This window comes from Olea europaea, chromosome 18 (assembly GCF_002742605.1).
Source record: "Olea europaea var. sylvestris chromosome 18, O_europaea_v1, whole genome shotgun sequence".
In the NCBI taxonomy this organism is placed as follows: Eukaryota; Viridiplantae; Streptophyta; class Magnoliopsida; order Lamiales; family Oleaceae; genus Olea; species Olea europaea.
This window is the reverse complement of record NC_036254.1, coordinates 25,720,076-25,732,551: the sequence shown is the minus strand read 5'-3', so window position 1 is coordinate 25,732,551 and position 12,476 is coordinate 25,720,076. Positions and strand designations below refer to the sequence as shown.

General features: G+C 35.1%; 2 protein-coding genes across 2 annotated transcripts; both read right to left on the bottom strand.

Annotated features, from left to right (window-relative positions):
- Positions 1-212: 212 nt before the first annotated feature.
- On the bottom strand, positions 213-1,450 carry LOC111367949 (dof zinc finger protein DOF3.4-like). Its single transcript, XM_022989081.1, has one exon. The coding sequence runs from the start codon at positions 1,010-1,012 to the stop codon at positions 311-313; it is 702 nt and encodes a 233-aa protein (XP_022844849.1). The 5' UTR covers positions 1,013-1,450; the 3' UTR covers positions 213-310.
- A 7,696-nt stretch (positions 1,451-9,146) lies between these two features.
- LOC111367948 (GDSL esterase/lipase At2g23540-like) lies at positions 9,147-10,987 on the bottom strand. The gene is made up of 5 exons (XM_022989080.1): positions 10,579-10,987; positions 10,368-10,498; positions 10,047-10,295; positions 9,679-9,934; positions 9,147-9,580 (listed from the first exon to the last, which is right to left on the bottom strand). Exons 1-5 carry the CDS (start codon positions 10,847-10,849, stop codon positions 9,357-9,359), a joined length of 1,131 nt encoding a protein of 376 aa, XP_022844848.1. The 5' UTR covers positions 10,850-10,987; the 3' UTR covers positions 9,147-9,356.
- Between the last annotated feature and the right edge of the window lie 1,489 nt (positions 10,988-12,476).

Here is a 12,476-nt window from a genome sequence, read left to right as displayed (position 1 = left end):
CATACTTGAGGGGAGGATTGAGTTGCACTTAAAATTATTATCGAAAGCGTGCTTAATCTACTTTCAACAATGTCTCTCCTCCGCCACTGCCTAAATTTCCAGCAAGAACAGTCACGATGAGTTTCTTGAGATTTGCAGGTCTAAAAATATATCTTTGCTAACAAAACAAAAACAAAAACAAAAATAAAAATGTTGGCAGACACATTTGCGAAAATTAGGTAAAAACTCAACTGCATTGTTATAAATTAAGGGAATGCTATTCCTAATACAGAATCCCAATAACACTTTTTTTCTTTTTCTTTTTCTTTTTTCATTTCATGCCATTCCCAGGTGTAGAAATAGCTAGATCTGGAAAGTTAAAACAATCCCCACCACCAACAAACCCATTCTCTCCACTATCAAGCTGCCACGTGTTACTGACCATTCCGACACTGCCACTAGTGTGCCCACCTTCTACAGCCCCAGGCAAGGGCCAGACTGCTCTTCCAAGCCCAAATCCCACGTCCTCGAGCCCAGACCCAATTCCAAGCCCAAACCCACCTAATGACAGAAGCCCAGTTCCCTGAGTATTCAACAATGAAGTGAAACTTCCACACATGGGCTTAGCATCAGTAACAAACGGCACGGCACCGCAGTGATCGGAGGCGAAAGGGAACAGAAGCTGAGAACTGTTGGCGGGCATGTGGTGGAAATCATGATGAACAGACGAAAAGGAACCTGAGCCGGTGGAAGTCACGGCGTTAGTGGTGGCAATGGCGGTGCGTGAACGTTTAGCATTCTTTCGGCTGCCACCGCCAACTGGAATGTCACGGAGGGTGCCACCGTGGGTCCAGTAGCGGCGGCATGACTTGCAGAAGTGACGGGGCTGAGAGTAGTTGTAGTTGTTGTAGTAGCAGAATTTGGTATTGGTGGAGTCGCAGCGTGGGCAAGGGAGGTGCTCCGGCTCCTGCGGTGGCGCACCCACTTGGCTTGACTTTGTAGCCTTCTTTTCACTCATATGATCTGTTGGCATTTTTCTACTTGGTTTTTCTCCTGTTGTGCAGAACAAAGACTTCAAAGCCGTTGAAGTTGAAAAGACGAGTGCCTGGTTAACAGAGAAGTGAACGAAAATGGAGGGTTTTGGGGGAATTATGAGAAGATGAAGAAGGGTTTTTATTATGGAGGGTTAGAGAGAGAAAGAGAGATCCTGTCTAGGGTTTATGGAAACAGTTTGTCTGAGTTCTGAGACTTATGAACAGCTTTTGCAGAGTTTTCTGTTAAGAGGTATGAATATTTTCAGTCGGCTCGAAAGCAGGCTTTGTCCTGAATGGGGGCTCTTGTTGGGGCTATAATGCATTAATACACGCCTTGAATATCCTGTTCTAATTATTCTTCACATTAGCTACTAGCTCAGCTTGTGCCTTTGTGACTTGGATTTCACATGGTTCTCATTTTGGTGGACATACTTTTTACGAGGGATTTTTCCATCTGTACATCGAGGTGGGTAAGAGCCCCCCTATTGTGAGGGGTCAGTACACCGAGGTGTCAATTTCAGTGTACACGTAGACAAATCCTTTACAAAATACCAATAAAATGATCAATGTTATTTAACATCATAGTACAAACATCAAATGGTTCTGATTTTGGTGGGCATACTTTTTACGGGCCTTTCAAAATTTAATCAGTAGAGTAATGTTATGTGACATCATAGTACAATAAGCATCTCGTTATGTAAAAATATGATTTGGATTTCGAACGTTTATGATCTTGATGGGCATACTTTTTACAAGCATTTTAAAATTTAAGGAACCCATCATTCGAGTAATATTATTTAACATGTAAAGATAAATTATCATATTAAAGAATGATACGCGAAGAACATGTGAGATTATGACGGGGGGTTATGATGACAGAGAGACTGAATTATGGTACTAAAATTCAGTGGGCTAGCACATAATTGATTTTTTCCACCTCAATTAGTGTAGAGTGGGACACAAAAGCAAAGCAAAAAAAAGGGAATCTTAACAAAATTTTCTTAATTCTTAAGAAAGATTAAAGAACATTCAGTCAATGTAAATAATTCTAATAAATATTTAACTGGTAGACAACTTTTCATTGTCAAGACAAAAATACGTAATGATAGATTTTTTTGTCGTGTTCTTGAAAACATGGCACAATTTTAACCTTATATCTTTGTTAGCAAGGATGAGCACATTTTACTTCATCTTAATGGATAAAGATACACTTATAAAAGTGCCTAAATATTAAATATATCGACAAACGTTTTTAATTTATAAATTTCTCGATTCAAAGTTTACACTGTTAAGATAGTTTTGTTCTCTCAATTACACACTGTGAGCGTGTAAGAACAGCGAAAAGATTGAGTGATAAGAATTAGGACAGACAATATCATGAATGTTGGAATAGCGTGGGAGTGCAATTATTGGATTGCTTCCCACTGATCCCGGGACCCGTCTTTTTCATTCCTCGCCTTCTGATTCTTATCCTTCTTCTCTAATTCCTTGCCGGATTTTACGCTCCACGGCTCCCCCACTTCTGCCCCCACAGTAAATTTCATATTCTCTACCATCATAACCCTTGGAACACAAACATGCACATTTTCTTTTTGTATTGCCTAATCCTAAGTTGGTTATCGATGAAACCTTTCCGGCCTAAGCATTGCTATTTGTAGGAAAGAAGGTCACGTAAGATCCTACTTAATTCGGAATGAAATTTATCGAGTCAAAAGGTTATCAAATGAATCATTATTACGCCGAATAATTTTCAAATAATGAGCTTTCATGTAATTCAAAAATTAAATTTTAATTAATAAGAAAATAAAAAGAATAATGATATTCATAGTGAGGATTATTGATAGTCCTCCTACATGGCAATATGTTATTTGATATATTAATAAAGTAGTTTTTTATGTGTAGGTCACGTAAAACGACTACCGGTAATCTTCCCTACGAATAAAATAAAAAAAATAAAAAACTACACCATTTAAAAATTAGAAAAATTTAGTTTGGCTCCATAACTTTTTAACGAGTGTCATTTTGATTTTTGAGCCTTAACTTTTAAAAGTGAAGTTATGGATCATCAACCTATTTAAATATTTTGAATAATTGTGGAAACAACCATCGGCAATCAACTTGGACAAAGTGAATTGGTTTTCATGTAATAATATCATCAACGAGGATGTTAAAGTAATACAAATTTCATCTGACTTCATAATTTGAAGTAAAATTGTCAAATCACTTAACGTCCAATTTTTTCAAGTGTGTAGAAGTCTGCTCGAATTTTCGCCAAATCTCAATAATTGAAGTGGTTGGCATGCTAAAGTTGAACGATGATTTGATATAAGAATTACCCCTTGTTTGAGCCCATTTTGTCAAGAATATATTTTTTCAAAACTTATTTTCAACCATATATTTTTTTAATAAAATATTTATATACATATTTTAAAAAAACTTCCTTACTTTTTAATCACACGTCATTCAAAAAATCATTATTCCATAATGTATTTTATCCGTAGAAATTTAGGCATAAAACTATATTATAAAATAAAGAGTACCGACAGACGAGACAGTGAGGTGGGGTGTGGATTGGGAGTAGCACGCCGGAGCGTACCATGGTGCTGCCATTGCTGCGGCAAATGCCAAATCCTGTTTAGTGTGTTGACTGACTTCACACTCTCCCTATCAATTGTCCCTTTCACTATTCGCCATTTGGCTTACACACGCCCTGTATGTTTGTTGATTTTCTAAGATTGTGCATACTTTTCTTTTTGTCTTCTTGTCCTCTCAAGAATACGATTCTTCTCTCTCTCCCCCTTCTTTGACTCTCTCTTCTTCCTCATTTGTGTACCCAAAATTTTGTAACGTCCCACTAAATTTTAACTTAATTTGTCGAAGTGTAGGTAAATATATTTTGTCAACTTTATCGAGATTAAAAGTGGAAATAGAGTTGATTTTTCAGCTTTTCTTAGATGTGTGAAAACGGATGAAAATTTGTACCTTTTTATATATATTTTTTTAAATTTAATGGGTCTGGCTGATCTCAAACAAGAATTAGAATTTGTTTGAGCTCCATTTCACTGTAAGGATGCATTTTAAAATAATAGATTGATGAAAAATGTGTGATTAAAATATAAAAATAAATTTATATTTGTATGTAATATTATTTTATTGAAAAATGTGTAGTTGAAAAGAAGAGAGAGAAAAATGTATTTTAAAAATAATGGAGATCAAACAAGGGCTTAATGTAAATTTACATCTAGCATGATGGCTTAAAATGGGATAATTAAACCTATTCTGAAAGGTTATTTTTAACTTATTTTTTCAATTCTATAGTTTAATGGCGTTTGGAATTAGAAGAAACTATGTTGTGTGGTCGCGATAGGGGTGGTAGTGGGCCGAGTCGAGCCGGCTCTGCTCGTTAACCCACGAGCTTGGCTCGGGCTCGGCTCATTGCTTGTGGGCGAGCTCGGCTCGGCCCACGAGCTCGTGTACTCACGAGCCACGAGCAACCCACGAGCTCGTGTACTCACGAGCTCGACGAGCCAAGCGGGCTCATCATTTGACGAGTCCGATCAACCCACGAGCCGAGTTTTGACGAGCCGAGCCGACGAGCCCGAGCCGACTCGGTCCATTTGACATCTCTAGGTCGCGAGCTTTTTGAAACAATATAATGAAGTTTTATTTCAATCTATGAATATGTGCAGAAGATAGGCCGCATTAGGTGATGTGAAATTGTACGTTCATGTGTATAACTTTACGAAGTAGGGCATGAATACTTCAAAATGATAATAAGAACTCTTTTTTGATACTATCAATTGAAAATAATTTGAACTAAGGGTCATGGCATGATTGTCACCTAGCAACCATGCAGTGAACCAGTGGTGGATTCACATTGATTCATGTCTGACTCAATAGAATTTTTTTGTACTTTTTCTATATCCTACATGATGCAAGATGGAAACATAAACAATAATAAAAGGTTCTTGCTCGTTACACACATACGCGTGTTGCACGAATTTCATTCGAACAAACATAAGAAATATTGGAATCCACCAATTAACGGAAAAAATTGAAATGTCTTATTAATGAAGAAAAACGAATATAATATTTTCACAACCACCTATCAATCTTGTTGAAGTTGCTGTCCCTATAAATTTGCCCCCAGTTTCGACCCCATTTTGTTCTCATGGTTGTCATACTAACTATGATGGTTACAAAGTCAAAGTGTAAATTCCTATTTTCAATGGGAGTTTAGATTTTGAGGCTTTCCTTGACTGGTTGAATAAGGTAAATATTTCTGAAAATCATAGAGGTTAACGAAGAACGTACGGTCACAATTATTACGTACAAACTTAAGGTAGGAGAAGGAGCCTGTGGCATAGTATTCTTGATGAATGTTACAAGCTGAGACAACCAAATAATGGACTGGATGATGATGAAAGAATTGTTGCAACACCGATTTTTCCCTAGACACTATGAGCAGGCCTTGTGCCGATAATTTTTGGATTGTAGACAGGGAAATCATTCGATGGTTGATTATGTTGAGAAGTTATTGACGCTGCAATCTCATGATGTAATGGAGGCTAATGATTATCAGATCGATAGTTTTGTAAGGGGATTAATGTATGAGATTCAGGACAAGATGGGGGTTTAGCCCATTTAATCATTAATAGATGCTATGGAGATGGTGTTCCAAGCCGAGTCACTGCTTGCACAGCAGTCATCACGGCGTCATCCTCCCACCGTATAGGAGATATTCAGATGATACAGTTCAATTGGCACTAGAAGGGTTGAGTCCTCCCCAAAACACCTGCACTCAGCAATTCAATGGAACCAAAGCGGGCAGTAGCCGAAGATAAGGCGATTGGTCGAACAGCAAACTATCCGTCCTAAGTCACTACAGCTTTTTATAAATAATAATATTTCATTAATCACTTTTATCTCAATATGAGGTTAGTTTCAATAAATGGCTACCACGTCATGTTATATTTAGTTGGCTCGTATTGATGGCTTCAACTATTTACGTGTTGTGCCATATTAATCTTTTCACTATCGAAAACCAATCATTTATATTATTTATGTCATTAGTAAGAAAATAAAAGGAAAAATAGTCACAAGAATCTATTTGTGACAATCACGCCATGGTGTGTTTACTAAACTTTCAAGTAGTTACTCTGGCTTTTTTCAATATTATTTTGATCATATAATAAAATCAAAAATTGTTACGCGTCAAAATTTTTCTCTTGTCAATTCATATCACTCGTTTTATGTTTTTTAAACAAGTAAAAGAAGAGATAAAATGAGGATAGGTGATCTAATTGGATTGTCAAATGGTGACTCACTCTCGCAATTTTGATAAGACTTAAAATCTTTAATCAATTAGTTGCATGTCTATCCATCTATCTTCTATGATTCTATGGTATCCGTTTGTTTTTCACAATAGATGGGGACAGGTCACCTAATTTTAGAAAATTGTCGGCACAGGGGAATCGCGCGTGTAAGGGCTGCAACGGCTAATACTCAAAAATAAAATTCACTGACTAATCAACATGCAAGCAATTTCATATTGTCAATTGTTGTAAAGTTTCTGTTTTTGAAAATAACAAAAAACATTTCGAGGTGGTTGTTTTGTATAACATATTCATTTTCGATGGTTCTAAAAACAAAATATTTAACATTTAAATCATCCTTATTAGAAAATGAAATTGAACTTTATTTTTAAAGCAGAAATGTTGGATGTTTGATATGTAATGCATTTGTAATATTCGAAAATCTCTTGTTTGCATTGCCTGATTATATATTAATAATTGCACACCCAAAAATGCCAGAAAAGCAAGTATTAACCACGTTATTTGTGTAATCCCTTTATGGAAAAAAATCAACAGATACTTGAGACTTGATTTTGAAATAGAGTGAACTAATAATTGTATCAACTTGGATGAGATATAGGAGTAGCTGATTCCATCTATGAACAGGGATACAGAGAAGGGGGATGCCATATCTGTGATATTTGGTCTAAATTTCTTTTATTAATCTAATTGGAGTAAACTAGGAGTCCAATGGAATATTTACTTGCGCGCTCTAGTGTACAATCCCCTCACATAAGGGGCTCGTGGTGATTAAAAAATTCTTGAACCGCTTTTAATGTGAAGGGGTTGTTGTGTAACTCTAGTGCAGATGTAACAATTCTCTAGGAGTGGATGAGAAGAACTTTCGAAGTTTAAGGACTTAAGTGAGGATTCCTTCCCAGATAATATTTTTGATAAAAATCTAATAAAAATTCAGTCTTTGCCTGCCTGTGTTCATATAATTAAAAGTAATTATAAATATTTAATTAAAATAAGCGTATATGAGTTTATGTCGAATCCAGATTATATTATAATACAGGGATCTATGAGAAGCTGGGGTGGATGTTTAGCAAAGCTTTAAAAATAAGTTAAATTACTTTTAACAAATTATATTGTTTCTCACTTTTTCTCCCCTCTGCACTTCCAATAAATGCGATGGCCGGCCAATACACAAATTGATAATGTTGGATATTGGTTAAATAAATCGAGAATTGAAAATCGATTAAAGTGACTTCGTATCGACTTCGGCCAAATACTCAAAAGTTCGACTCAATCCGTTTAGGCAAAATTGTTTGCCACTTCGAGGCGCATAAGCGGGGATCGACCTGCCCGATCATGTCGCGGGGGGTCGAGGGGGCAGCGCCCCCGAAAGAGAATTTTGATTTATCTGCATGTATTGAAGGGTATATTTGGAATTTCGAAAATCAATATCGGATGAATGAGAAATTACGAAAAATGACGAAAATCAGGTCAAAATATTTGACCGTGCGACCTCATGGTTGGTAAACCGCGCGATCACACGTCAAATTCAATTCCGATTTTTTGAGTAAAACCGTGCGGCCGCAAGGTTGTCCAGTGAATAGACACATTTTTATAAAGGTGTATTGTTTGGAAAGGGTGCATGGTTTGACCTCAACCATTTCGTCCATACCCTTTCATGGTCTATAAATAGGACCCTTTGGGTGTCCTATTCCTCACAATTTGATATGCAAAACATCTCTCATCCTCTCTTCTATCCAAAATCAAAATCATTTCATTTATTTTGATTTTCCTTCATTTCATCCTTGGAGTACATAACCCTAAATTTGGTTCGTTGTACTTGTGTTTTGGAGTGCTACAAACACAAGTGTAGCCGTTGTATCTTGGGAGTCGATTGCCGAAATCCATAGGCACCGTTGCGGGGCAAATTCGACTTAAGGACAAAGAGTCCAACTCTTGCCTCGACTTTGTCCCTACTTTCTTCTTCTTCTTGTTTGTGTTTTCTTTGCCGTTACTCTGTCCAATTTTCGGCACGGATTTACAAACCATCATTATACTTATTTTGGCGTCACTATTCACAAAATTCTTCCAAGAGATAATTGTGTGATCGAAATAATAAAGTTTTGGATTCCATAAAATTATATAATTAAAATTGTTGAATGAGTGACCCACCTCGTTGTTAAAGTTAATACTCGATTTGAGTCTGAAAAGTGGAAACTATAATCCATATTGTCGTATCTCGTTCTATATATAACACCTTTCATGGAAAAGAATAACCGCTAAATGACTTTATGGGGTTGTTTTTGCAATAGTGTTATGATGGAGAATGTATAGTTAAAAAATAAAGAAATATTTTGAATTTTCGTATAATATTATTTTATAAAATAATATGTGATTAAAATGGGTCAAATCACTGTTCAATAATACATTTTGATGAAAAAATGGAACTCAAACAAAATATATAAGTAGTTATAAGTATGCTATTTTTAGTCATTGATAAGCATGTTTACTTGAAGTGCATTTTTTACCAAAGTAGTTAGCACATCTCGTCTCACATACAAGTTTTCATTCAAATTCTGTCGAAAAGACGTAAAATGACTTATTTATGCATCATATTTAAATAAAATAATAATAAATGGAAAAGTGTGACAAAGTGTTTTTTTCTCATTCCAAAACTACATAAAAAATATATTAGCGAAAATCAGCGTCAAGATGAGATTTGTTAATTAATCAAATTTTAAATATGAGCGCTCGAGGAAAATTATATTTGTGCCCATTATAGTTCATTATGTAACAAAAGGTGGGTATATAATGCCATGCACACAATAACGTAGTCGCCTTGAACATTCTTTAATTTTGAATTTACGAGTACACAATAATTATGCTAGTGCTCAACAAAAGTATTGCAACGGCCAGAGGGATCTCCATTCAACTGCACACTAAATATACGAACATGGACAAAAGAGAAACAGAACATTCAAAGATTAACTAAGAATAAAAATACGTGTCCAAGAAACGATCAATTATTGAATCAGAGATCTCGGAGTTCTCGGATGTTCATTGGAGTTACATATTTTTTGTCCCCTTCGAGCAATTGTTTGGAAATAATAAGGTTAGCAGCCTCACTCGGGTGATAAGGATCCCAAAATACATGCTTGTCCCTGTCCGAACACATGCTAGATGTTGGCCCGCATGGAATTATCCCAGCAAACTGTCCTCCATTTCCACAGCATGCTCTACTCGCACTCGTAAATCCTGCATATATTTCAACAACAAAAGATTAATAACAAAAAAAAAGGTCGATTTTAAGTAATTTCACAACAAATTTAACTAGTTTGGCAGTCAATACTCACCATATTTAGCATAATTTGTAATGAGTTCCATCACAAGTTCGTAGACATTGGCATGCACAAAAGTGGCTCCTGGGAGATTCTCATTTAGTTCATGGACAAGATCCTTTAATCTGGCATTGTACTGAAGTGCCAACTTATTTGGTAATTCCACACACTCATTTTCATTCAACTGATTGATAGTTTTCTGATAGGGAATGCATCCAAGAGGCCCAACATTCCCAATTATAAATTTTCTTGCATCTAATTTGTAAAGTCTCTGCGATCAAAACGAAGCATTCAAGATCGTTGGCAGTTGACAAAAAATGGCATATTAAACAGACTATTGGAAGTTCGTCTATGAGTTTAAGATAAAAATCTTGTTTACTTACAGAAAGCTGTCCCCTTAGATGATTGAGCATATCATCAACAAAAGCATCTGGACTCTGAGAAATTCTTGCACCCACGGAAATTACTGGAAGAAGATAGTTATTGAGAAAATCATTGGATCCTATAGTAACGGAGAAAATTGATCTTCTTGTGACGTATTCTTTTGCTTTTGATGGACCTAACAATTTATCAATTTGTTTCCTAGTGATATTGAAGTAATCAACCTGGATATCCATTGATAGCCTGTTCACCTGTTAAACACATATGTTTAGCATAAAAAATAATTTATTTTCAATTAATACATTTAATAATCCTATTCTTACAAATATTCTTCCAGTTGCATTCATGATTCCACCACCTCCTGATGCATAATTAACCCCGTATAAGATATTTCTTCCAGTCGTGTTTGGGGCAAGAAATGGCATCGCATAGTGAGGTTGTCCCAATCCCTCGCCTACGAGAAAAAACAGAAAAAACTTTATCATTTCGATTCGTTTAAAGTAAAAATGAAGCTAATAACAAGCGAAACTTTACCAATGATGTCTCCAATGGTTCTTCCATTTGTATACCGGCCGGTAGGATTTCCTCCCGAGGCTTTAAAATCGATACCATTTGGGGGGATATTGGCCCTCGACAACGTTTGTAAATAATTGTTGTTTCCAGCATCTACTAACGAATCTCCGAAAATAAACGAAGCCCCCTTTTCTAAATCCTCTTGAGTTTGGCAAATTGCATAATTGCTCAAATTAATCGCCAGAACAACCAAAGCCAAAATGTGATTAAACTTGGATTCCATGGCTTTCATTAATTCTTGGCTGGCAAGATGGATGGCTATCTAACTAAGAAACAAATCCAGTAATGCCGCATATATAAATGTTTAGATTCAGAATATTGAAATTATCAAATAAGTAAAAAAAAGAATGCCTTTATTGGGAGAGGTGTGAAAGCGTAATTAAGTGGAATTGCATTTCGGGTTTGACCACTCAAATTTTAAAGGGTTTGGTTATGGGTGGATTTTCTGGGGTTAGGTCATCAACATTCAGTGTGCATGGACCTTGATCGATTACTTGTGATTCAAGCAAATTCAACCTTGTTAAAGTCGAAGAAAGAGTATCACCTATCTTATGAAATATTAAGTTATAGCCTAAACTTAGAAGGTGTTGGTGGTTGAGAAGTTAGATAGTTTTTGTGGAAGTTTTATTTCTTGCATGATGCTGCTGCCTATACAAGAATTGTTGGGAAACCTTTTTTTTTTTTTGTTAATACAATATGATACTTTCGTCATGTTGTTCCTGGAACAATTGTTTAATTAGATATTTAAGTTCTACCATTAACAAAGAAAGATAAATTGATGAAGATATAATATATAAGATTGGAGTGTAATAATTACCAGGTTTTCTTGTCGAGTCAATTCACTCTTTTAGTATGCGATTATTTGACACTTACTTGGTTTCGGTTGTTCCAAGATAAGGTTCGAAGTAGAAGTCCTAGAATTGAGAAGTGATATCATAATTTGAAATAATCAAATATTATAAAATGAAAGGTCAATTTAGAGAAGTTAACGATTAGACATGTTATATTTTATGGCACGGTTAGAATTATTAAATTACAAAATGCCCATACGATGAACATAGGAAAAATGACGAATTTAAAGTGGACGCCCTCATAGTAACATAGATATGTAAGAAATTGACAACCTAGTAGTTGAAGACGGGATGATTAGATAAAAAGACTCGATAACAAACTATAAGAATGTAAATATTTCTAGCCACGTATATCTCTGCAATGATGCAAATACTCTTGAAGTTATGGAATAGTAAACTTTAAATTTATTGAAGGTCATTGGAGAACAAAATCAGTCGGTGAAATCTACTAACAACAAACTGATTTTGTTGAACAACTTAATGTGAAATAGGAAATGTCATAAATTAGTAATTTCAATAAATAGTATAGAATGATGGTATATAACATCTTCTATAGTAATTATTTCGATACTTGAATCGTGAATAGTTTCTTTTCATTGATTTGCACTTTTTTAATGGAATGAGAGTGCGATTTAACAACTCAAAAGTATTATAATCTTTTTACATAAGATCTCGAATTTTATATTCTTGAATTGGTTGATATAACTCATTTAAGAAACGAGCTATGGAAGCTAGGCCCATCTAAGATTATGAAAACTCAAGGCTATAAGTTATTTAAAAATCCAATATTTAACACATTAAGTTTAAATAAATTTGATTACAAATATTTAATAAATAATTGAATTGCCATAATAGTTATCTGCATGGTATTTTACATAGGAAACTCATGTTCAAATGACCATGCAAATGTTTTTAAAAAATATTTTTATAAAAATATTTTGAGTTAAAAACTTCTTTTTTTGCACATTAAGAACAATTACATCAAATTCATTGGATGGAATAATTGTT

Bases quoted from the DNA above. Each gene is read 5' to 3' on its own strand.
- LOC111367949 (XM_022989081.1), bottom strand. From the start codon at position 1,012: ATGCCAACAGATCATATGAGTGAAAAGAAGGCTACAAAGTCAAGCCAA.
- LOC111367948 (XM_022989080.1), bottom strand. From the start codon at position 10,849: ATGAAAGCCATGGAATCCAAGTTTAATCACATTTTGGCTTTGGTTGTT. The intron at 10,296-10,367 runs GTAAGAATAGGA...TGTGTTTAACAG, and splicing joins ATGCAACTGGAAGAATATTT to GTGAACAGGCTATCAATGGA. The intron at 9,581-9,678 runs GTGAGTATTGAC...AAATATATGCAG, and splicing joins TACAAATTATGCTAAATATG to GATTTACGAGTGCGAGTAGA.